We start from the raw sequence: 26,733 nt of genomic DNA, 5'->3' as shown, positions 1-26,733 counted from the left end.
GCGTGCGGCGTGCAGCCGGCCAAGGACACAGCGCTCCATCTCCCTCTGTTTTAAAGCAGATAATCATTCTCTTTTATTGGGAATAGGATTGCATTTTTCATTTCTCTCTCCTCGCTCACCTTTACCTTTTCACTGCCCACCGCACGTCCCCGCGTCCGTGGGCCCGGCGTCGCTCGGCGGAGACGCTCTATCGCTCCGTCACAGCGAGGATGGGTGAGGATGGGTGAGGATGGGAGACAAATCAAAAGCACCTTATTTCCCCTCAGCCTCTCTCACCGTGCCAGATTGAATTTGAGCTTTTTCATCTTCTTTCTCATCTTTCTGCCTCCCTCTGCGTACTCTCAGAATGACCTGGAACACTCTGTGTCTCATGCATGTTCTCTTTCCAGTCAATCAGAATATTTATCAATGTTCCAGAATCAGAATCAGAATGCATAAGTAATGTCCATAATATAATATTCAAGCATCAAATGTGTTAATGCGTTGAAATGTTCACATTAGTTTTGCCAGCTTTGATATTTGAACATCTTGAATAATGCGTTAAAAACATGAAGAGATCAACCGTACTTTATGTGTGGTTGGTTTATATGAAATACGTTTATTAACTTTTTTAACATTTAATTTATTCTACAACCAAAACAACCTCTCCCATCAGACGCATATAAAAATGTTCCAACTTCTTGACCAGAAACCATGTTTTTATACTGAAATATTTGGGTAGCAGACAAACTTGTCTTCTGTTTTTGTCATTTTGTGTGTTTGTGTATCTTTAGTTCACATTTTGTGCATTTTTGTTCTTGTGTGCATATTCACTGTTGTTGTTTTCTGTTTTTGTTTTCAATTTGTGTGTTTTCAAAGTGGTTTTGTATGTGTTTAGTCATTTTGTGTATTTTTGTCTCATTTTGTGTTTTTGAGGTCCTGTTATGTATTTTATTTGTATTTGTCTTGTGTGTTTTTGTGTATTTTTGTTGTTTGTGTATTTCTGTTGTCATTTTATGTATTTTATTGTCATTTTGTGTATTACTAATGTGGTTTTGTGTGTGTTTAGACTTGTTGTTTTTTTTGTATTTTTTTCTCATTTTATGTGTTTTTGAGGATCTTGTGTGTACTTTTTTGTGTATATTTGTTGTCATTTTGTGTATTTTTATTATCATTTTGTGTGTTGTTTTGTTAGGTCCTTTTGTGTCAATTTGTATATTTTTTGTTATTTGTCTATTTATTCGTAGTCTTGCTTTATTATTTTTGTTATCTTTTTGTCTATTTTTCATGATTTTTTAACTGATGTTGTGCATTTTGTTTTTTTGGAGCTGCACAGAATTACACTGTGGGCCACATCGTGTGTGGTATTGACTACAATCTATCAAGCAACAACTCAAAGACCAAATGAAACCATTATTTTTCAGTTTGGAAACAACATGTTTGAATGGGAACAGTTGGGCTTTAATGGACTTAATGGAGCAGTTATGGAGATATTTCTGCTGATTGCTTTGGTTTCAGAAATAATTACCGTCATGGAACTAACCCGGAAAACCGACGGACGTGCTAAGCTAGCTGCTAATTAGTGTGTTAGCACGTACTGGCACAATGTCATCATGTCCATCTGTCAAAAATGTATTTTGTGTGTTAAACAGAGGTTCTCCGTGTGTGCGTGTGAAAAACGAGCCTGTCTTTTAACCTCCCCCCCCCCCCCCCCATCTCCCTCCATCCCACATTTTCATTTTCAATTATGAGCCGGAATATGAATCTTTAATAGGGTGATAATTGTGCTAGCATATTTGCTGTCACCCACCGTTAGCCCAGATTAATTAGCCTATTTAGTTAAGTTTGAGAAAGTGTCGAGCTGAGGAATGGGTGCAGCGATGGGAGGAGAATAGAGGGAGGGGGAGTGTGATCAGCACAATCTGTTTGGAGTCTGAGCGCCATCATTCAATCCTCCGCTTTAACTTTTACGTCCTTATTGCTTAGTCTGTTTCATCTTCTGCTCTTTCACACTCTTTCCACTGCTTCATGTCTTTTCATGTAGTTAGTGTGGAGGCTGATGGGAGAGTTGGACCGTGCACTCTACTGGGACTGGAGTTGTTTTTTCTGCTGAGAATTAACAAGTTTCAGCGTTTTTAAATGCACAAAAAACAACTTGAAGTGTCGCTGTTGACCATAACATGTTCTATAACCAGTTTTATTTAGTTTAAGATGCCTTCAAGAAACTAAGAATGTTTTTTGGAACAATTTGAGCCTATTTTTGCTTATTTTTGCAATTTTTCTGCAACTAAACAAACATATTTTCATCACTTTTTCTTGACATATTTTTGCTCCTTTTAATGCATGTTTGCTACATTATTCCCATTTCTGACACTTCTCATCACATTTCAATGACTTTTCTGCACATGTTTTCCACTCTCAAGATATTTTCAGCACTTTTAAACTCTTTCCACCACTTTTCCACCTAATGTCACATATGTTGACCCATTATTGTCATTTTTCACCTCTTTTCACTATATTTTACATTATTTTTGCCAATTTAAACAGATTCACGATTTGTAATGGCCTTATTTTTAATTAAAACAAAGGTTTACATCTTTAATATGACTACATACTATGGCACAAATAATAATAAACGTTCTGTATAACAATGTGTATCAGTACAGGGGGGTCCCCGGTCTCTGTCACCTTTATTTTGGGAGTTGTGGGCTGAAAAGGTTGAAAACCATTGGTCTACGCGAGTCCACAAAACTTTAGTGTATATACTGTACAATTATATATTTATTATTATTATACAGTTTCTGTTTTTGCACCAATGCAAATTCCTGGTATTGTGTAATAAAACAGTTTGTTTTTTATTCTGTTTCTGTGTTTACAGTAGAGATTACAACGGACTTTCAAGCTGCAATTTCTACCTTTACCGTCTTTTTTTTTGAGTGATTTATTTAGGTTTACACTTTGGATTTATGTGATTAAAAAAATAAGATAATCTCCAGCACTTTTAACTAATTTTTCTGACTTTTGGGGTCAGTGGGAAATAAGCTTCTGTTCAGAAATCTACGTGATTGCAAAAACTACAATTATTTATTTATTATTTAAGAGTTTTAATCTCAGTCCACATCTCAGGATAAGTCAGTGGTGTGTGTGTGTTTGGATGTGTGTGTGTGTGTGTGTGTGTGTGTGTGTGTGTGTGTCACCTGCTGTATATTTTTCAGTGGAAATGAGTTCTAATGTTATGGATATTAAAGTCACCGTAAATGACTGAATCACTGACATCAGGGGCTACTCACACACCCCAAATGTATCGCTGCGCTGCCCAAACATATTAAATGTGTGTGTGTGTGCTGATGCAGTCTCTCCCTCTGTTTTCCAGGTGCTGTGGGGACGAGGCTCATCTCAGGTCCAAACAAAGCCAGCATCATGGATGTGGATGAGGAGGAGAACATGAGTGAGTGTTGATCTGGTTCTTCTTCTCTTCTTTAGTCCAGTTAGGATGAGCTGAGCTCCTTCTGCATGTATGCACCCCCCATTCTGGCACCCTTTTTTTATTTCTCTGATCCATGTAAACACACATTGCATCGTATCCAGCCATGGCCGCATGCACCACAAATAACACACACACACACTCACACAACAATCTATGCACCCGGGATGGGCAACGACGATCACAGCGGGGCCACAAAAATACGATGGTCTGATCTGAGGGTCACATGATCAACATTCATGTCAGCTTTAGAATAACGATGTATCAGAGGATTAATACAGGAAACAACAAAGAGTTTGTGTGTTGTTATAGTTTTGTGTGTTTTTGGAGTCATTTTGTATGTTTTTCTGTCATTTTGTGCTTTTTTTTTCCTCAAGTTTTTTTGTTGACATTTTATTTTTTGTATTTTTTATGTGTCTTTCTGTTGTAATTTAGTGCATTTTTGTTTTCATTTTTTGTGTTTTAGGATAATTGTGTGTATTTTTCTGTCATTTTGTGTGTTTTTTTGAGTATTTTTATTGTCATTGTATTTATCTGTTATTCTCTGCATTTATTTAGTCGTTTTGTATATTTTTTGTGATTGCATGTAATCATTTGGTCATTTTGTGTATTTGTGTTGTTTTGTGCATTTTTTGTTTATTTTCATTTTGTGTGTTATTGTTCTGTGTATTTTTGTTGTTCTCTTTATTTGTCATTCTGTGTATTCATTTTGTTGTTTTGCTTGTTTTTTGCCATTGCACATGTATTTAATGTCATTTTGTGTATTTCTGTTGTCGTTTTGTACATTTTTGGATTGATTTTGTGCATTTTTGTTGAGTCATTCTGTGCGTTTTTGTTGAGGGCTACACAAATGAGATTGAAGGCCTCATGTGACCCACGGCCCGCCAGTTTCCCACGTCTGTTCTATCCTAACTTAGAACTCCATACGTCCACGTCCACTTTTAGTTGGTTGCTGGTAAGTTGTGAGTTCTAATCTCATTAAGACGAGCCATTCGTCAAACTGTGGGAGCCGTCACTTATCCTCACCTGAACCCCGACACACGGCACTTTTTAGGGAACATCTAATTACTACATCTCAGATGATTCAGGTGTATTTTTAATTCCCTCTACTCCCATTCGCTGTGAAGAAAGTCACTTAGTGAACTTTAATTAGACGTTTGGGTTTGAACTGGGTTAGCGAGGCTCAGGAAGCGCTCAGAGCTGAGGCACGCCTGAATAACTTTCCAACAGTTTTGAAGTGGTAATCAAAGGTGGTTGTCATCGTAGCTGTGCTTTACCTCGCTGTAGAAACCAGCGTCGTGTCACATTCAGGGGTTTCTGCTTCAGTGAAGAAGTGAGGAGGGACTTGTTAAGTCAAAAAGAAAAAGAAAGAAAGCCTTTGTGTTTGTTTTTAAAGCCTCTGAAGTGTCGTAAATACACTCGCACAAGCCTGTTCTTCTAAAGCCGGCGAAGGCAACACCTGAGGATAAACTTAAAAGAACCATTAGCTTTCATGTGACAACCCTTAGTAGCTTTGGAGATTTAGTAAATCACATGATTCATCCCCTAAAAAAAACAAAAAAGACCAACAAACAAGATGCTCATCAGCTGAAGGTTTGCTTTGAAAATCAGCTTTTTGTCTCCAACCAAACGACTGGTTAGGGATCCACGTAGCGTGAATGCTAATCACACACACACACACACACACACACACACACACACACACACACACACACATATGCTGGCATGTCTGAGGAGTGTAAGTGCATGTCCTGCCTTAGTCAAATGCATGCTTTGCTGCTTAAAGGCTTGTTTCTTCTTCTCTTTCTTTTCTAGAGGTCAAACTAAAGATTTTTTTTGTTTTTTGCAGTGAGCGATTTAGCTTCAGATTCTTTTGTGTGTAACATCACGCAGTGTATTTTTGCAACTTGTCACTTTCTTTGTGTGTTTGTATTTAATACGTAATAATTTATTGGAAACTGCTTGTTTTTTGTGTAGTTTAGGACTGATTTACAAAGACTTTGATAATAGTTTATAATGGAAGCCCGATTCTCTCTCTCTCTCTCTCTCTCTCTCTCTCTCTCTCTTTCTCTCTCTCTCTCTCTCTCTCTCTCTCTCTCCTAAAAAATGGGACTACTTTACAGTTTAGAGCCTGTGTTCTGCCATTTTAATGTGCCCAAGTTTGCACTTCCAGTTATAAATAAGACAAAGTATGGAAATCATCAACAATATCTAAGCAATAAGTGACAGATACTTAAATATCCTTAGATTGACCGATTTCTTTGACCAATTTTTTTTTTTATTTAATTCTGGGAGATTTTGTGAAATTATTTGAGAAAAACTGCTGGATTTTGGGTAAGAGTACAGTTCTTTCAACAACCATTTACAACTGAATTATTTGGTAATTTACACAATGATTTTTTTTTCTCTGTCATTTTTACTTTCTCCTGCGGGCCAAATTGGATGCTCAGAAGGGCCGGATTTGACCCCCAGGCCTTAAGTTTGACACATGTGCTCTAAATAATCAGGAAAAGTTATAGATGCAGTTGTAACGCTCTTGTTTACCAAAAGAAGATAAAAACAGACCTGAAAAAAATGTGTGACCGCAGGGGGCGATAGTTCCAACTCTGCAGTTTGGTAGTAGACGAAGCAAGGGACCTTTACTCCCCCTTAAATAGTGTGCCGACATGCTCTGGTGGCTAAAGTTAGCGAGTAAATCATGGAAAGTTTTTTTTTTATTCTCTTTGTCTCACTCCAACATCTTTAACTTTTCCAAATTATTTAGAGCAACTAAAAGCAGCATAAGTTGTCATTTTGACTGAAAAAGTTGTTAAATGATCTAAAAATCAGGCTGAATGTTTCACTCCAATAGAAAACAATGGGATGTTTACAGGCAGTGGGGCCGTGTGACATCATTTCAAGATGGAGGAACACAGGCTCTAAAACTCTAAAGTAGTCCCATTTTTTAAAAGGCAAATAATTGAATATGGTGCATAATAATTTTTGTTAGACACAGATATTATAATAAGTACATTTCAAAGGTTTTAGGCCAGATTTGTTAAAACAGTGGACAATCCCTTTAAATCCAATTCATCAAATGCATAAACACACCAAGAAAATGTGCATGTGTGCGGTTTGTGTGTCGGTGATCACTGAAGTAATCTTCTGCTCTTGCCTTGAGACATGTCTGTTTTCAGTCTGTGGATGATGACGGCATGTCAGTACATTTTGCAACCTTAAATAATAAGTTTACTCTCGAGCTCTATCAATTGGGGGGGGGATCTCAGAGGCGCAGGGTCTCATTAGAGATGCTTTCATCTTTTTTTTTTTTTTAATCTATTTTATTCAAAAACAGCTCATTTAAAAGGAGTAAAGAGCATTTTTACCGTCCACCGTGTCACCGGTCGAGCCTGTAAGACCTGCTGTAGGTGGAGTCTCTCCCCTCTGCCTCTTTGATGTACTCTCCTGTTTTGCCTGGTCCTCAGCTACTCTGTCCCCTGCACTACTTCCCCCTGCACTCCCTCAATCCAAACCTACCTACAGTCCCACTCATGCACACTGCGGCCTCTCTTTCTCCCGAGTACCGCAAGGAGTAACCTATCAAGCCTTTGCTGAAGGATGTTATAAATGAAAATTTTTGCCAATATTCCATCCGCTTTGTTAACTGGATTCAGTGATATGTGTTCCCACAGTCCCACATTTCTCTGCAGTGATTCAGCCTGTTAATGAACCAACAGTGGGCAAAGGAGCAGCTCTGTTTTTGTGTATCTATTCTCTTTGTGTAGATATGTGGACATACATTTAGGTTTGAAACCCAACAGAAAAACTTTGGTAGTTTTTAAGCACCTTTAATGTAGCTTTAAATTTAGTTTTTGGATCATCCTGGGATTTATTTTTGAACAATTTCAAACAACTCTAGAAAAGAAACTATAAAAACTTCCAAAAAGTGGTAAGTTTGTCTTTTTTACTGACACTGGACATTTTGAGTGTTCTGCTATTTGTGAATGACAGTAGATGATTTAAAGCCAGCTACTCGTGCCATGATAGAGGAACACAAATCATTGGTTCAGTTCCAAAGAGTGATAAAGGAATCTATAAATTTTGCATTTACAAGATCCTGCAACGAAGGCGTTGTAAGTTACTCTTTCTGGGCACCGCAGGTTCGAGCAGCACTGATGTTAAGGAAAACCGAAACCTGGACAACGTGTCCTGCAAAGACGGAATGGGAGTGGCTGAGCAGCTCCCCAATGGAAGTGGCGTTGGCAGCCGAAAGCGCCCCCTCGAGGAGGGAAACAATGGCCACACGCACACCAAGTTCAGAGCTAAAAAGCGCAAGAAAACCCCCGGGCCAGTTCTTCCCAAGAACGCCCTTATGCAGCTTAATGAGATTAAACCAGGTCTCCAGTACAAACTGCTGTCTCAGACCGGACCAGTCCACGCACCAGTGTTTGTCATGACTGTGGAGGTCAACGGTCAGATGTTTGAGGGCATGGGCCCGACCAAGAAGAAGGCCAAGCTGAACGCGGCTGAGAAAGCGCTGCGTTCTTTTGTCCAGTTCCCCAACGCATCAGAGGCCCACCTGGCCATGGGCCGGACTCTGACGGTGAACACAGACTTTACCTCTGACCAAGCCGACTTCCCGGACATGCTTTTCAATGGATTTGAGACGCCAGCCGCCACTGAGGAACCCTTCTTTCTCGGCTCCAATGGTAGCAGCTCCTTAAATTCTCTAGGCGAGTATCCATCGCCCACGCCGCCCGGCAGTAACCTAGTCCAAGCCCCTCTGCCCGCCCCCTCTCCATTCAGCTCGCCCTCCAGTGGCAAAAACCCAGTCATGATCCTAAATGAACTCAGGCCAGGCCTGAAGTATGACTTTGTGTCGGAGAGCGGAGAGAGTCACGCCAAGAACTTTGTGATGTCAGTAACGGTGGACACACAGACGTTCGAAGGCTCAGGACGCAACAAAAAGCTGGCCAAAGCCCGAGCGGCGCAGGCCGCCCTGTCTGCTCTGTTCAACATGCAGCTAGACCAGACCCCGTCACGGCAACCCATCCCCAGAGAGGGACTGCAGCTCCACCTGCCACAGGTAAGACATCCTTCCCTACTAGAACGAGCAAAGGAAGAACTTTACCATGTGTTAGGCAGAATAATTCAGATACTGACTTCTAGCAGTAATCCTTTGTTTTGTCTTAGGAAATGAACTAAAACATCAAGGGTCTTTTATTTATTGTGGATGATGCTTTAGTACAAATAATATATAGAACCAAAAGTTTGTCTAATGTGACACCATGGAGTGAGCTGTCCTAGTTAGCGCAGGCTGCTCTCAAACTGTCATTGAAGTTCACAACAGTAGTCGTGATGACAGAGAGACTTTCCTAAAGTTCCAGAAGTACTTTGACAACTCATCATCCTTAGAGCAAACTGAGATCAAGATACCTCTTCTTTTTATTAGATCATCAAAGTTTTTCAATTATTAGGTATTCCTGATTAAGTGAAAATTTTCAAAACACCGACACTATACCAATACTGAGCGTACAGCACGTTTAACTCTTTCAGATTCTGAGTATACTGTACATGTAGTTGTCCTTTAATATGTAACGGTCGTCTCTATCAAACTCCACCTGGATTTACATTTGTAATACACGTTCAAAGACGTCAATATGTCGATCCGCCGTCACACACATCTCTTGTGGATATTTCCTCCTCTGAATCACTAGAACAGTGGTTTTCAAATTAGCCTGGGCAATATATCGAGAGTCAAAATATGTAGAGATTTTTATTTTGGCAATAGAGAAAATTTCATCGCCTATGATAGATTTTTATTTTATAGCGTATTTTGTATTAAAATATTTAGGGGTCGAAGATTTCACTTCTTCTCTGAACAGCATGAAAAGCACAGTTAGATGAATATCTGAGTGCGTCCTAACCCAGACCTTCCCCTAAACAAACCACAGCATGTGTGAGTGAGTTCTGTAGGGCAGAAAAGGGAGTAATGTGGCAAAATGTATTAAACGGAGCAAAAATATGGCAAGAAAAAGTGATAAATAGGTTTAAATTTGCATAATGCAGAAAAGGGGTTAAAATAAGCAAAAATGGGATCAAATTCCTCCCAGTGTCTCACGACCCCAGTCCTGACCCCAGGGTTGAAAACCCCTGTCCTAGGGGCCTTCACTCTCCCTTAAACAGTGCACGGACATGCTCTGGTAGCTGAAGTTAGCGAGTAAATCATGGACAGTTGAAGGAATCCCACCCAGAATGACTTCTATCCTCAGGGTTTGTGTCTTCAACAGTCTGCACATAATAATGCATTTTTTAGGCATAGATCGCCTATTAAGTACATTTCAAATATTTTCGGTCAAACTTGTAAAAACTGTGAAGGATCCCTTTAAAGAAAACGTGAAGGAAAGCTACAAAAACTTGACACACGTCTACGTCCGTTAGGAATATGCGATATTTTATCGTTTATGATTTATCGTTAAAAATATGCTCACCGGTAAGAATAAGTCATCCCACGATATAATCAATAAATTCCCATGTCGGAAATAAGCTAGGGCCACCGGCCATTTGTCCCTCAATAGCCAAGAATGCCCCAAAAAACCTTGTTCCACAGGCCAAAACTACCCGTTTGTTGTCAACAACTTATTATTCTCTGGAGCAGAACATTGTTTACGGAAGCTCTGCCGCGGAGCTTCCACGGTGTGCACTGTCATCGCCCCCCTCACACACCGCCATCTGTATGTGTGAGGTGTTCGTCACGGCTACCTGAAGCTGCCGTACTGCGATACATCATGAACCGCTACTTGGTTAACACCAGACAACCATCCAACAAAGGGAACCGATTCAAGTTCCTCCATCAGATCCACCCAAAGTTCCACAAACACGGGGACAGAGATGAACCTGTTGCAATGATTATGAACTGGAAACGCAACTAAAGCTAACTATGCTATTTATTTGTGTTTACACTAAGTTGTGATAAATACCAGAAAATATCGCCCATCCCTAACGTCAATCTGTTAATTTTTTAAGGTGTTTTTTCAACAAATGTCTTTAGTTAGTTACAAATACATAAAAATGTTATTAATGTTAGCCTTAAAGCTTTCCATATTCCCGTTGAATCCATCTGTTCTAACACAGTAATCATTAAAGTGTCAGTCCCGTCAGGCGAGCAGTTCTGGACTCTAACGTTGACACACACACACACTTCCTGTGTGTGAAGATAACACGGGCAGCAAATCTAATCAGTTTCACACACTGTCAATATTTCCCTCCCAAAGCTGCTCCATCCTTCGTTCCTTCTTCTCTCTCTCATTTCAGCTACATCACCCCCGACTAATTACTCTATTAAATCTCTGTGTGGACATGTTTAATTCCTGCGTCGCTTTCCCAGATGGCGAGACAATATTTGGGGCCACATCACTCTTTTTAACAGAACTTAACTCAAATGTATATAGTCGTGAACTTTAAATAATGGAAAGAAAGATAAAAATGATCAAATTTAAGTTCAACTTAAGTATGAGATTAGTATTTCAACTTTTTGGTCCATCAGCAGTTTAAATCCTTTTCAGCCACAGGTGAACAGCAGAGGTGAAAGTAATGGATTACAAGTACTCACGTTACTGAAACTGAGTTGCTTTTTTTGCGGGGTATTTGTATTTTTTTGAGTATATTTCTAAATCAGTCATTTTACTTTTACTTTAGTACATTTTCAAAAAAAGTAAAGTAAATCATTACATTTCTACACCCAACCGTTACTGAATGAATGGTTATTTTCTGTTTCAAAATGATAAACAGACATTGTGAAACTACAAAATATTAATTGACCAGACAACAATCAAATGCATCACATCATAGCCAACCAATCAGATTAAACTTAATGCATCACATCATAGCGACCAATCAGATTAAACATAATGCATCACATCATAGCCGACCAATCAGATTAAACATAATGCATCACATCATAGCCAACCAATCAGATTAAACATAATGCATCACATCATAGCCGACGAATCAGATTAAACATAATGCATCACATCATAGCCGACCAATCAGATTAAACATAATGCATCACATCATAGCCAACCAATCAGATTAAACATAATGCATCACATCGTAGCCGACCAATCAGATTAAACATAATGCATCACATCATAGCCGACCAATCAGATTAAACATAATGCATCACATCATAGCCGACGAATCAGATTAAACATAATGCATCACATCATAGCCGACCAATCAGATTAAACATAATGCATTACATTATAGCCAACCAATCAGATTAAACATAATGCATTACATCATAGCCAACCAATCAGATTAAACATAATGCATCACATCATAGCCAACCAATCAGATTAAACGTAATGCATCACATCATAGCCAACCAATCAGATTAAACATAATGCATCATATCATAGCCGACTTATGCAAGTTTATACATGTTTACTGAACCTCAGCAGGATTCATTACTAAAAATAAACGTGGGGAGTGAAAGTAACTAGTAACTTTTACTTTGAGTTAATGCTGTGTAATATAGTGATATGTATCGTAATGCGATATAAAAACATCTACCGTACCATCTATGGTTTGTATGGCTCATATAATGTGTGTGTTGTTGGTCCCACACTGTAGCTATAAATATGATGAAGCTAACCAGGCTAATCTATTCACAGTAATGCTATGTTTATTGAAATAGGTCCACCTTGTGTAGCCACCGTCAGCTACTGAAGCCACGCCCACTGGTCAGATCCAGAGCGTTAAGTGTTTAGTTTAGAGCCACAAAGAAGCACTAAATGGATACTAGGGTGTGCAGAGGTGAAACGCTGCTTTTTTTTACCCAGATTGGGTCCCCGGAGTGACCGGAATCATCAGTTAGTCTGGTTACCATCTGTGTCACTACAGTCAATGTGACCCTTCAAAGCAGAATAGCTGCAAACCTGTTTCACAAATGGAAGTGTTAATTTATCTCCTTCTGCTCTAGAAGGACTTTTAAGGAAATGCTATATCAGGATATATATTATCAGGATATAAATCTACTTATATCTTGATATAACATTTTATCCATATTGCCCAGCACTACTTTGAGTACTATTTAATTGAGCTACTTTTTACTTGTACTTGAGTATTTTATGTATAACTTACTCATACTTGAGTAGGATATATCAGTACTTTTTACACCTCGTTAGCTTTAGCTTAGCATCTCAGGTTTTCCTTGTTCCCTTTGGATGCAGTCGTGTGTCAGCAGGTATATTATAGTTTAGACGTTCCTCAGAAAAATATACAGAAGACATAAAAACACACAAAATGACTCAAAAAATGCACATTATTACAAAATAATTGAAAAATACATAAAACATCATTAATAATGACTCCAAAAGCTATAGAAAAATATACAATAGACTCACAAAATTTCTCCAAAACACACATTAGTCTTTTTAACAGAATTTAAACACAAATTTACTTTGTTGTGGACTTTAAATAATGGTAAGAAACATCAAAAATAAAAATAAAAATGTAATTCAACTTAAGTATGAGATTAGTATTTAAAGTCAGGATTGTCTTATTTTTGGTCCATCAGTAGTTTTAATTCATTTCAGTCATGGGTGAACAGTTAGCATCCCTTAGCGTCTCAGGTTTGCCTCCTTTGGTTGTCAGTGTTTACATTACTGGTACATTCTATCTGTCAGTCAGTGAGGCGTAGCGTAGACGTTCCTCAGGGAGTCGTCTCCCTCTCACTTGTTGCTGTTTGCACGCTGGTGTTTGAAGTGGGATGCGAGCGCTGTGACAGGTAGAATGTGCTCCAGGGGAGGATAACATCAGTCACGCTTTGTAAGCTAGCATGTCTGACACCAGCTCCTGTGTGTGTGCGTGCGTGTGTGTGTGTGCGTGCATCTGTTGTGCGACTCCAGGTTCTGGCGGATGCCGTGTCTCGCCTGGTGGTGGATAAGTTCAGCGAGCTGACGGACAACTTCACCTCACCGCACGCGCGACGAAAAGTCCTAGCGGGGGTCGTCATGACAACAGGTAGAGCTGGAACACGATACCGCGGCTTTTCTGCTCACAAACGATGCTTAGTGTCGACTTTACTGCTTTTGTTCAACTCATTTGTCGCTGAGAATCTGACATTATTTATTTATCGTATTACTAGAAAGTAACCAAACATTTCCACAGCTGAAAAATAAAGATAATTCATTATTTTTTAAACATTATGTAGCCTGATTGTTCACTTCACCATTTCTTTACACCTTAAAGTTGTTATCGGATAAAAAATGTATGTTAAGTAATATATATTATTAATATATGCAGAATAACTTTCATCATGCATGAAAATAAACAAATTAATAATCCGTTTTTTGTTTTGTTTTTGTTTTTTGTCATATATTGCTTGGACAAATGTGTGAATTAACGTTTATTACGAGATTGTAGCATGACTCCTAAACACACAATATGAAAGAAAACCACTCAAAATGATAGCAAGTTATAAAATAAAGTTATAAATATAAACACACATTATTACAACAAAACTACCAAAATGATAGAAAAATATTTAAAAACTGTTATGCACAAAAATGACTCCAATAAACAACGTATAGAAACACATAAATGACTCCAAAAGCACACACTGTTACAACTAAAATTACAGAATTATTATTTTTTAAAATATAGAAAAATATACAAAAGACATAAACACATTACCAAAAAAAATGACGGAAAAGCTGCACAAAATTGATTGAAAAATGTAGGAAACGACACAGGAAAATACACTAAATTCATTCAAAAACACAATATGACAACTAAAATGCAAACAAACTGTGTACAGCATCTCACACTTACAATGATGTCACTTCCTGTCCTACTCTGACAGGAACGGACGTAAAGGAGGCGCAGGTCATCTGCGTTTCCACGGGAACCAAATGCATCAACGGTGAGTACATGAGCGACCGCGGCCTGGCGCTCAACGACTGCCACGCTGAGATCATCGCACGGCGCTCCCTCATCAGGTTCCTGTACACGCAGCTGGAGTTCTTCCTCAGGTCAGTGTGAGATGGAACGTTTGATCTAATAACTCCTTTCATTCTATTGATTGTTGTTAATAATGAATGAAACTCAGTGACTAACAGAACCTCACTGTGCTAATCATTGTGTCGCCATCAAACAGTTTGAATTAATAGAATCAAGTTGCATCATGGGACAGCGTGTGATTGGCTGCATTTTTATCCCAAATCTTACACCATTTTCTTTTCATTTTGATTAATTTTGGGTAAAAGCAGACTTCAGATTATAACTTCATACACACGTTATTTCACACGCCATGTAAAATTAAAGATATATTTCAGGAACTCTTTATCATTCTGACATCAACTAATGTTTGAAAGAAAGAAACATAACAACATTGATGGAAAAACGCCGTCTTCATTTTTGGTTTCTCTTCTTTCTTTTCTTTCACACACATTTAATAAAAAACAGGGATGTAACTTTTTATATCCAGACAGAACAAGCAGAAAACTATACAAACAAACAAAAAGCTTTAAAAGGTATTTACATATCAGAGAAACAGTTCACGCATTGAACAGCAGATCTTATCCAAACACTACATTATCAATATCATTTTTTATTCCATTTCTCATAAATCTGCTGCGATATTAGAGAAAGGAGGAGGAAAACGAGAGATTCTGAGTTTGAATGGAAGATAAGCATTTGCTTCCAGGCTCATTAATATTATCATGTGTAGTAGGGATGCACGGTATTGGATTTTTGGCCGATATTTAACAACGTTTTTGGCTGATAACTGATACGGATTTTTATTTTATTTTTTCCCCATGCCTAATTGCAGACATCTCCTAGTTTTTGTGTTGGAATAAACAAACAGAATTAATCTCACTCATTATCATGTCGTCCTGTTGGTAAACGCACACATAGGACGAAGCTTTTAATGATGTAACATCCTTGTATCGAATAAAGTAAAATACTTAGACTTACATTATTAAAACATGTCTTATTTATTCATGGGAATGGTTTATAAACCAAACAATGAAGATACTTACACATAGATAAAACACTTACTACCTATTTCACTACTTAAATGTTTTATATTTGAGAAGTAAAAGCAGCATTTTTATAAGATCCAAAAGTTCTGTGTCAGAGTAAAATATGAGGAAAGTGTTTGGAAAGTCGCAAAAGACATAAAAACCATGAAAATGACCCCAAAAACAAAACACATTTTGACTAAAAAAACAACACAAAATTATAGCAAAATACACAAAACGCGACAGAAACACACACCATTACAACTAAAATTACAGAATTCTAAGAAATTATAGAAAAATATACAAAATACATTTAAAAAAACAGAGAAAATTACTCAAAGAATTCACATTATTACAGCAAAAAATACCCACAATGATAGCTAGATATAAGATAACATAGAAACGCACAAAATGACTTCAGAAACACACTATTACAACTACAATTACAGCATTATAAGAAATTGTAGAAAAATATACAAAAGACATTGATCACGATCATTGAGCCCGAAAACATGTTCTTGTTTGTTTGTTGTTATAGCAACGGCAGAGAGGAGCACCAGAAGTCTATATTCGTGCAGTGTGACAAAGGAGGTTTCAGGTTAAAGGACAACGTACAGTTCCATCTCTACATCAGCACCTCACCCTGTGGGGACGCCAGGATCTTCTCTCCTCATGAGGCTGGAGTGGAAGGTACACACACACACACACACACACACACACTCGTTCACATCTGTTTGTTTAACGTGATGACAGTTGTTGTACAGCCTGATTTTGTGCCGTGTACAGCTCTGTGTTCCGTGTGTGAAAAGCTAAACTGGTGCATGATGGGAAAGTATCTTCTTCTTCTCCTGTGCTCAGACCAGGGCGACCGACATCCCAACAGGAAAGCACGAGGCCAGCTCAGGACTAAGATAGAGTCTGGTGAGGGAACCATTCCAGTCAGATCCAGTAACACCATCCAGACCTGGGACGGAGTTCTCCAGGGAGAACGTCTGCTCACCATGTCCTGCAGCGACAAGATCGCACGGTCAGTGTTAGTGAGTGCACCAGCTCGTCAACGCTAGGACACATGACTCCAAAACACACAAAATAAAAGAAAACTGCAAAAAAATACACAAAAAAATGACTCCAAAAACTAGGGATGTCCCGATACAACTTTTTCACTCCCGATATTGCAGCCTTGAGTATTGGCCGATACTGATATTGATCTGATACGATAACAGCACAAAGCATAGATACTTTTGACCTATTTTGTAGTGTGGAATGTTAGAAAAGGCTTGATTAAGTGATGTCACTCAAACAGTCAGCAACAGTAGGGATGAGGAAAACTGACCCATTTATTATTAACCAATTAGTTACATAAATGCTAACCTTCAACATAATATCTACAGTATTCTACAATTGAATAAATATAATATATATCAGAGATTGTAGATGCAGTCCGATAAAATCCGATATTCGTTTTCTGGCTGATATCGGATCAGGATACCCCTACTAAAAACACACTATATGACATGCACATAATTATATAAAAATATACAAAAGACATTAAAAATACTCCCCAAACACACATTTTGACAACAAAAAAACAGACAAAATGATCGCAAAATATACAAAATGACATAAAAACATTCATGATAAAAAAAATACACAAAATGAAAAAACACAATATGACAACTAAAATGCAAATTTACTTTTGAAACACAAAATATGTCAACAAACATATACAAAATGACTCTGAAAACAAAACGTATGCGTTTTGACAAAAAAAAAAAAAAAAACATGAAATGACATCAAAATATACAAGACGACGAAAAAATACGCAAAATGATGGAAAAGTGTAAATGTCATTAAAATGAGTCCAAAAACAACAACAAACAAACAAAGCCTTTAGCAGTGATCATAGTTTTTATTCTGTGGATTAGATTAATTTATTGATGATCTTGTTACTTATTTGTAGATGAAATGAAGTCACTCAGTAAATCTGATGCTTCGTCCAACTCTGAGTCTTTAGTCGTGGGTGATTCTGTGCAGGCAGTGTCAGGGACAGCTGAATTAATGGTCCTTCATCCCAGAGGCCGTTTTCACAGGCTCATCATTGCATCTTTAGTCTCTGTCCACGTTCAAGGCTACGTCACGTCTCTGATGATGCACTGCAAAACTTCTCCATAACTCGTCAAGAGGAAGCCGTCCTCCTCATCTTCATCATCTTCATCATCTAGCATCAGTGACTTGTTGAAGATGGATGTGACGGAGGACGTGTGTGTGTGTTATTTAGATTGTGCTGAATGTGTGCAAAATGAGCGCTCACAGCTACAAACTCAGACTTTCATTCCATGCTTCACACACACAATAATATTGTTTCCATAAAAACAATCGGCCCTCGGCGTCGCCCGTGGTTACAGTCTCGTCTCCTCTTTGTTCTTTGCGCACGTTGGTAATTTCACACCTGAGAAACTGAACGTGAACTACGGACAGAACAGAGCCTGTGAACATGTTTTGATGTTCCTTTCAATGATGAGGTCCTGGAGAGCCCCCGTCCTGCATGTTTCAGAGGTGTAGATCCTTCACTTTTATTCATTCATTCACTTTAAACTCATGCATAAATATTGAGTTAATACAAAAAGAGCATCAACACCAAAACTATCAAATAGAGAAAATAACAAAACATATTCATATTTCTTCTTATTTCATTTAGATTTATATAAATGGTAAAATGAACATAATATCATAATATTTAATCATACCATCTTTTTTTTTTTTAAACCAAGCTTATGTTTGACATTCTTTCATTTATATTTTTAATAGTGGTTTTGACTGAATTTAAAAAAAAAATCTAATTAATAAGAGACTTTGTAATTAATTAATCTAAATTAATGTTCGAACAATATTTGACACAAGAAGAAATGTTTTTCACTTTAAATGTATTGTACTGTGCTTTCTGACTGAATCAATAAAAACAACCAAATGTTTTATTTTTTACATCTCTGAGTGCTTACATAATGTGCAAAATGAATAAAGAATATTATTTGGGAGATCGTATATAGTCATCTTAAAGATGTAAATCCTTGTTTTAATCAGAAATAAAATGAGTTAAAAGATAAGGTGGTGAAACGGGATTTTAAAAACCACAGAAATTGGTTAAAAGTTGCAAATTAGAGTGGGCAAAAACGGACAAAAAAAGTGATGAAAATGGTTCAAAGTGTAAAAAAATTGTTGAAACTGGCAAATAATGGGCATGACAAATCATGAATGTGGTTAAACTGGCAAAAAAAATGCATGAAATATGGTGAAAAGAGGTTAAAAGGGACAAAAATGGGTCAAAATATGTGACATTAGGTGGAAAAGTGGTGGAAAGGATTTATAAGTGCTGAGAACGGCTTGAAAGTGGAAAAATGTGCAGAAAAGACATTGAAATTTTATGTAGAAGTGTCAGAAATGGGAGTAATATAGAAAAAAAAGTGATGAAAATAGGTTAAAATATGGTGAGTTTGGTGTAGTTGCAGAAAAATGGGAAAAATTAGTTATTAATAATTGTTATTAAATATTATTAGTTTCTTAAGGGCATCTGGCGACCTTTTCCCAGTGTCTCGCGAGCCCAAGGTTGAGAACCCCTGCATTAAACAACGATCATATTGCAGCTAAATGATGAATGTATATGTCTTTTATTTTGGAACTCCAGTATCTGCTGTGTTTCCTGCCTCTGTGTCTCACTGAGTGCTAGCGAGCGGCGGCTAATGAGGCAGTTTGAGGAAAAATGGAAATATGGAAATACAAGGTTTGGTTTCATGAGATGGGAATTGGAAATGTGGGCGTGCACGTGGCCTCGTGCACGTGCTGCTGACAGGACAATAGATTTGGTTTATAGGATGGATGAGTGTGTTGGTCGCCGTGGGCGACGCTCTATTGTTTTCTAATCACTTTTCCAATCATCAGTTCTTTGAAAAAAACAGACAAGCTTCACTCCAGTGGGATTGGATGAGTTTTAGAGACAAACACACAAAACTAAAAGGTTTACACTTAGAATGTATATTTTACACTTCATTTATCAGATTTTTAGTGAACAAAAATATATAAAACATCAATGAAGAAAACACAAATAATGACTTCCAAAACAAACACAAATAACAGAAGAATATAAAAAAAAAAACGACAACGGAAATACACAAAAATGACTCCACAAAGCAGACAAAATCACAGAAAACACACAATAGGATGACAAAAATACACAAAGTGATTAAAGAAATATCAGGAAAAATACCGGTATACAAAAAAAAAAATCCAAAATTATTTTTAAAAAACAAACAGAAAAAAACACAAAACGATTACCAAAGCAAACAAAAATAACAGAACAATATAGAAAATGCACAAAATTACTACAAATTATACAAACAAAATTCCAAAAAACATACAAAATTGCAGAAAAAACACAAAAGGATAACAAAAAAGGCACCAAGCGACAAAGAAAATAACAGAACAATATACAAAATAACTCCAAAAATAAAAATACACTAAATTATTCCCAAAATTATAACAAAACAGTATACAAAACTCCAAAAACATACAAAGTGACAGAAAAATACACAACTACCAAAATAAACAGAAATAACAGGAAAAACAAAACAAAATAACTCCCAAGAACACAAAAATAGTATAAAACCAAACTGAGTAATTGCTGAGATTGATCAACTCATGTAATATTTAGGAACTTTACAGCTCACTGTGTGTGTGTGTGTGTTTTCTGTGCAGGTGGAACGTGGTGGGTATCCAGGGTTCTCTGATGAGTTACTTCACTGAACCCATCTACTTCTCCAGCATCATCCTGGGCAGCCTGTACCACGCTGACCATCTGTCCAGAGCCATGTACCAACGTATCGCTGACATAGAGGACCTACCTCAGCAGTTCACCCTCAACAGGCCCCTGCTCAGCGGTAACACACACACATTGACTGACATTTAATAAAAAAGCTCTGACAGCTGTGGATTGATCAGTGTGTGCTTTAGTGCTTTAGTTTCTCACAGAACGTCGTTAAATGTCAGCTCTGTTGTCCTCAAACTTGGCTTCACATTTCAAACCACGACTGCAGGAGTTTATTTTTATTATTATATTTAGCTTTTTTTTGCTCTTTTTTCCCACTTTGTGATTCTATATCAAACTTACAGAAATTGGAGTTTTATTTTTATTTTATTTTAAACAGTAAAACTCGTAGATAATGTTTTATTTATTTTGTAAATAAACACACAAAACATATTGATCCAAAATATTTCTAAATGTAGAAAATTACAGACGTTTCTGAACATTCTAGTTATAATTTACCTATTTTACTTTTTGAGATATGATCGTTTTATGAACAGAGGACAGAGGCATTTTTGATCACTACTGCTGAACCGACATAAAACTGAATATAGAAATCTGAACAATAATAGTTCGTTTATTTTGTTTTTCTGACTTAAAACCAAAACAAAAATACAGAAAAACCAGATGAAAAAACCATTTTTGTGTTTTTTGTTTTTACTGTTCTGTTTGTGAGATATTTGCGGGGATATTAGAGCGAGAACTGAAATCCACGACAACTGGTTTCCCTCCCCAGGTCCTGGACCAGATTTCCTCACACAATAGGACTGTTTAGGATTTATTTCAGCCGTTTTCTCTCATGTTTTCATTCATTCTGTGGATGTTTTAGCTCGTGTAAAGCTTCCTCGTGTTTGTTTTGTTTCACGGTGTTACAGTCCAAATAGTATCCAAATAATCTGGTGACTGATTATTGACTGTGAGGCTGGTGTGAGGAACAATAGAACTTCTACCATTTGACACTTTTGCAAAAACCATTTACAGCTTTTCTGAGGGCAGTAAAACATGTTTATTTTATAAATACCACTAACAGCAGCCATCAACACACGAAAGTTGATCATAAGAAAGGAGGAGCACCATTAGATTCATTACACCACTTCTGGTTCCACATACGTATGTGCATGTTTTACATAACATCCATTATTAATAACGTTTCAATTCACCAGTAATGTAACTTATGTGTTGATTCTTTTTATGTTCAAATCGGGAGCAAAAATCCGCCCAGTCAGCAGTTTATCTGGATACTATTTGGACCGTAACACTTTTCGGTAAAGTTGGCAGATATTCACAGAATCAGACTTTTAGCATCAATAACTTTTTAACGAAACGTCATCAGTATGAGGTGGACAACATGATCATTTTTATCAAACGCAGCAGAATAAAAGTCGTTGTATGTGGTGAGATTAAAACATGAAGCTCTCGTCCATAGATTCCCCGTAATTATCCAAATATCACACAAACAGAACCAGATTTCATTTTAAAACAGAAAAACGCTGCTTGTTTGGTTTTTCTGTTTTCCTGTTTCTGGTTTTAATTTAATAATTTGTTATTTTTTAGATTGGTTTTGAAACAAAATAACCAAAGAACGAAGGGTGCATGGATTCACATTGGAGGCACAAAGCTGCTTGTGAATTATGAAGCGGATTGTTGAAGACATATCTAACATTGCTTTACACACAAATACACAATGACATCATCAGCGTCATCTTGAAATGTAGGATGAAGGCAAATGTCTTCCTATGGCATTCTAGCTGCTATAGTTTGTATTTTAGGGGAGGGGTCCCCTAAGGTTTAAACATGGCCCCGACCATTGCTGCACAGCAGCTATAATTTAATATCCAATGGTTTCAACTGAGAGCAAATGACTGTTTGTGATGACCTTCATTATGATTAAACGTATGATGAGAATATTTAGAAGTCACTAAAGCAGCGATGAGCTCTGTTACATTGGGAGTTTGTGACTATGTGACACGGTAAAGCCTGAATATACGAGAGGCTCCGCCCCCTCTGGTCGCCCCCTAAATGGTGAATGAAGGCGATAATAGTGGGAGGTTATTAACCTTTTCCGCTTTAAAGAGTTTCCAGTGGAGAAGAGATGTGGCGTTAGAGCACTGGAGGGTTTCATCCCCTTTAAATCATCGTCTGACACAAGTGCTGCCAAACGGAACAAAGGAGCTACACACACACACACACACACACACACAGAGCGAGACACTGGAATTTATGACGTCCATATATCTCCCATTTATGTGTGAGATACAGTCGAGGCCAAAGCCCTGAAACGTCCCTGAGGAGACCATGTCCTCAGAGTCTCTGGAGGTCCACGCACACGTCCTTCTCTGTGGAAACTCTACTAATATTTAACTGTAATCAGCACTTTTTAATACTCTCAGCTAGTGCTGTGCAATATGGAGAACATTTTATGTCATGATATTAGGTAGATTTATATCTTGATAACGATAATAAAACCCAATATAGTATTTATAGGTTTGTGCTCCATCCATCCTTATGTCTGAGTTAAAAGGGACTGTTTTTCTCAGCAACGGTTTAAGATACGATAACCAAATTCGGTGTGTGGCTTCAGGTTATCAATACCTTGATAGAGTTTAAAAATGAGAAGCGTGCAATTATTTTTTCTGGAGTTATTGCCCTCGTTCCGTTTTTTTTACTCTGTTCGAGGTATCATCAAAGGGGACAGCTTTTCTTATATTTTCTTAATTTTATATTTTGATGTGATAATATTTTCTTATGTATACATCTACGTTGTTAGATTTTGGACATTTAGGAAAAGGTTGTGAGTTATAATGAGTAGAGGTGTCCCGATCCGATATTGATATCAGATATCGGTCCAATATCAGCCAGAAAACAAATATCGGATTTTATCGAACTGCATCTAAAATCTCAGATAAATTTTTGTTGTTTTTGTCCCTCAGTTTTGTCTTCTTGTTGTCTTTAAAATTTCATTAAATAAATGGAAAATTGCTATTCATTATATACTGTATTTTTTATTTTATTATATATATTCTATAAATAAATTGGTAAAATGACCTTTTCTTATTTCTCAGCAGCTTTAGGACCAATTTATGCGATTGTTACGCCCTAAAACGTCTGATTTTGCAGCAACATTTTCCAAATATTGTTTCAAAAGTTGTGACTAAGACTACTTATTTTTTATAACAAGGCTTTATGATTTAACTTAACTTTGCATAGATTGGTCAATTTCCCCTTTTCAATTGTTTCATATGAATACAGAAAAGAGCAGATCCACAAAAATCCCAAAATAAATGTTAATTCTTTTTTAAAATCTTCTTAATGAAGGAATATTTGTAACTTTTGCTACATATACTGTTGTCACGTGTTCTGGATTGTAAAAATGTATGTGGAGATGCCACCAGGGGGCGCAAAAACCAACAATAATGGCCAATCGTTTCAAACCGTACCTGTAGTGAATTTTTATATCGCACTATGATATCTATTGTTATATTGTACAGCATTACTCTCAGCTCTCCACATTTATTTATATTTATATACTTATATCCTGCAGGTGGATCAGTGTGTCTGTTGTGCTCTATAAGCTCCGCCCCTCACGTCTGTCTGCTTTTATTCTCAGGGATCAGTAACGCGGAGGCGCGTCAGCCCGGTAAGGCTCCGAACTTCAGTGTGAACTGGACGGTGGGCGACCAGGCCCTGGAGGTGATCAACGCCACCACGGGCAAGGACGACATGGGCCGCGCCTCACGCCTCTGTAAACACGCCCTCTACAGCCGCTGGGTCCGCCTACATTCCAAGGTACGCACCCACACACACGACGCATCATTACTCCTTAAAAACAAGCAATGAAAAATGGAAAAATTTCATTTTTATTATTATTTAGTTATTTTATTTCAGTTAGTTGCCTTTTTCTCTCAGGCAGCATTTTTATTTCATTAATTCTAATATTTAAACATGAAGTGCAATTATTAAAAAAGTAAAAATGTGTCACATTTTCTGTAATATTCACACAAAAAAGCACCAAATTATTAGCATTTGTTCTTAATATTTAAACTAGTGCTGGGACTTTAACGTGTTAATTATAATTAATTTATCACAGAAAAATAAGGCACTAAAAAATAAAATAAAACCCAATTCATCGCTTTTTATTTTATTTGTTTGTTTCACTTTAAACAGCGTGGAACTGTCCCCAGTATACCCATAATAGTGATGCACAGACCAGGAGAACCAGAGCAGTACAGTTTCATACAAAAACACATTTGTTTTAGAAAGTATGAATATATTTTAGTTAAATGTAAGTTAGTGCTTTGTGAACAATGCAATCATAATATTCTTTATTCATATTACACATTGTTAGCACTCAGTGATGGAAATAATAAACACTATTTAGTTGTTTAAGATCATTTATTGTCATATTTTAAAATCCATTAAAACTGGAATAATGTCACTTCTCATGTCAAATATTGTGTGATTAATTTAGATTAATCAAGATTAATTAATTACAAAGTCTTAATTGAGTCCCAGCACTAATTTAAATATATAAAACAGCTGATATTATATCACACAAAGGAAGGTTTACCACCTCAGTGGGTGACGGGGAAAATCCTGTGACCCCCATCACAGTGGGGGCTCCGGTCCGTCCGTATTTCTTTGTGAACTTCTGATGTGTTAATTGGATAAATCCGACAGAACCAATCAGAAAAGTGCAATAAAACAACCCTTGAGCTCAGGACTCAGGAATTCTAGCAGCATCAAAACAATCACTTTCTCCTCAACGTCTACTTTTATCTGTCGTCTAATTTATAGCGTTTGTGTTATTAAAAGTGTAGAATAACTGTGTAGTGGTGTTTTTATTCCCACTCTGTTCTTTTGAACACGTTCTGCATCAGTAGTGATGTCGTATATAGTTCAATGAATTATTTCTAGTCTATGGTTCAATGACACATGCACGATTCCCTTCACTGGTGCATTCAAGTCACACCTACAGTATAGGACGTTTCTATCTCTCTCTGACCATCAAGTAGCTCATATATATTTCCCCTGGAGGTATTTTTGCACCTCGAAAAATATAAAAACCAACATCAGCAGTTTGTGAACTACATGAAACTCATTTACCTCAGAGGTTGAAATTGACGACTCAGACCTTTCTGGGTTCCTAGTGCCATCGAACGCAGCGTTTGGCTACTTTGTGTTAGCGTTAAAAGCTAGCAGATGACCAGGATCGCCATGTAGTCAGGTCACGGATTGTGTCACAACTCCTACAAAACATGGCAGCGAGCATGTCTGAGGAACTCTAAATGATCTTTTTATCAGGTTTGTGCTTTAATTAGTACCACTGTGTGTGCGTGTGCGCGTGCGCGTGTGTGTGTGTGTGCGTGTGTGCGTGTGTGCGTGTGTGTGTGTGTGTGTGTCCTCTGCAGCTCCTCAGCATCCTAAGGATCAAAGTTGTGAAGCCCAGCTCGTACCACGAGGCCAAACAAGCGGCTGCTGAGTATCACTCAGCTAAACAGGCTCTGATCAAAGCCTTCCATAAGGCGGGTCTGGGGGCCTGGGTCAAAAAACCCATCGAGCAGGACCAGTTCACCCTGGGCTCCTGAGGGCCAATCAGATTCATCATCACACCTGGATCCATCCTATGGGGAAGCATTCACTACACACACTTCATCACGTCTCATCCACCTTTGTTTTGTTTTAAACTGGAACCTGTGTGTGTGTGTGTGCGCGTGTGCGCGCGCGTGTGTGTGCGTGTGTTCTCACCACGTCATTGTGTAGATTGGTTCTTTACCAGTAGGTGTAGCCGACGTCTCTACATTTTGAATCTTTGTATATAAACTTGCAGAGAAACGTCGAACAGGATGATTTTTTTATTTAAATATGCAAATTTTAATGGTAGAGAAGAAGAAACGATGACGCAGCGTGAGCTCCAACGTGAATGTTTGTGGTCCGACTAAATCCATAGATGTAGATTCTAACCCCCGTCTTAAAAATTAAAAACTCTTCCAAAAAGGTTGTCGCCCTGTTTTGATTCACTGACTAGAGCAGTGGTTCTCAACCTTGGGGTCAGGACCTGAGACACTGGGAGGGGGTCGCCAGATGCCTTTAAGAAACTAACAATTTGAGCCAATTTTTGCTTATTTTTTATCATTTTTTTGCAACTACACCAAACTTGCCATATTTTAATCTATTTTCATCACTTTTTCATGCCATATTTTTGCTCCTTTCAATGTATTTTTGCTACATTATTCCCATTTCTGACACTTCATCACATTTCAATACCTTTTCTGCACATTTTTACCACTTAAGACATTTTCAACACGTATAAACCATTCCCACCACTTTTCCACCTAATGTCACATATGTTGACCCATTATTGTCACTTTTAGCCTCTTTTCACCATATTTCATGATTGTTTTTGCCAA

At 37.5% G+C, this 26,733-nt stretch overlaps 1 protein-coding gene across 4 annotated transcripts in view; it reads left to right on the top strand.

Moving 5' to 3' along the window:
• Positions 1 to 26,471, top strand: part of adarb1b (adenosine deaminase RNA specific B1b) — a 146,980-nt gene extending 120,509 nt beyond the window's left edge. For 3 of the 4 annotated variants that reach the window (XM_028436456.1, XM_028436455.1, XM_028436457.1), the window contains 9 exons: positions 3,353 to 3,427; positions 7,603 to 8,528; positions 13,354 to 13,468; positions 14,310 to 14,478; positions 16,010 to 16,161; positions 16,330 to 16,498; positions 20,221 to 20,402; positions 23,934 to 24,112; positions 25,735 to 26,471. In XM_028436456.1, the coding sequence (XP_028292257.1) occupies positions 3,400 to 3,427; positions 7,603 to 8,528; positions 13,354 to 13,468; positions 14,310 to 14,478; positions 16,010 to 16,161; positions 16,330 to 16,498; positions 20,221 to 20,402; positions 23,934 to 24,112; positions 25,735 to 25,911 (2,097 nt within the window). In that variant the 5' untranslated portion in view covers positions 3,353 to 3,399 and the 3' untranslated portion in view covers positions 25,912 to 26,471. Of the gene's footprint in view, positions 1 to 3,352; positions 3,428 to 7,555; positions 8,529 to 13,353; positions 13,469 to 14,309; positions 14,479 to 16,009; positions 16,162 to 16,329; positions 16,499 to 20,220; positions 20,403 to 23,933; positions 24,113 to 25,734 lie in introns of those variants that run through there. The other variant, XM_028436459.1, reaches the window with a different exon arrangement.
• The last annotated feature ends 262 nt before the right edge of the window (positions 26,472 to 26,733 follow it).

Source organism: Gouania willdenowi, chromosome 21, assembly GCF_900634775.1.
Source record: "Gouania willdenowi chromosome 21, fGouWil2.1, whole genome shotgun sequence".
In the NCBI taxonomy this organism is placed as follows: domain Eukaryota; kingdom Metazoa; phylum Chordata; class Actinopteri; order Blenniiformes; family Gobiesocidae; genus Gouania; species Gouania willdenowi.
Note: the sequence above shows the minus strand (reverse complement) of the source record. Positions and strands in the feature narration are given on the sequence as shown.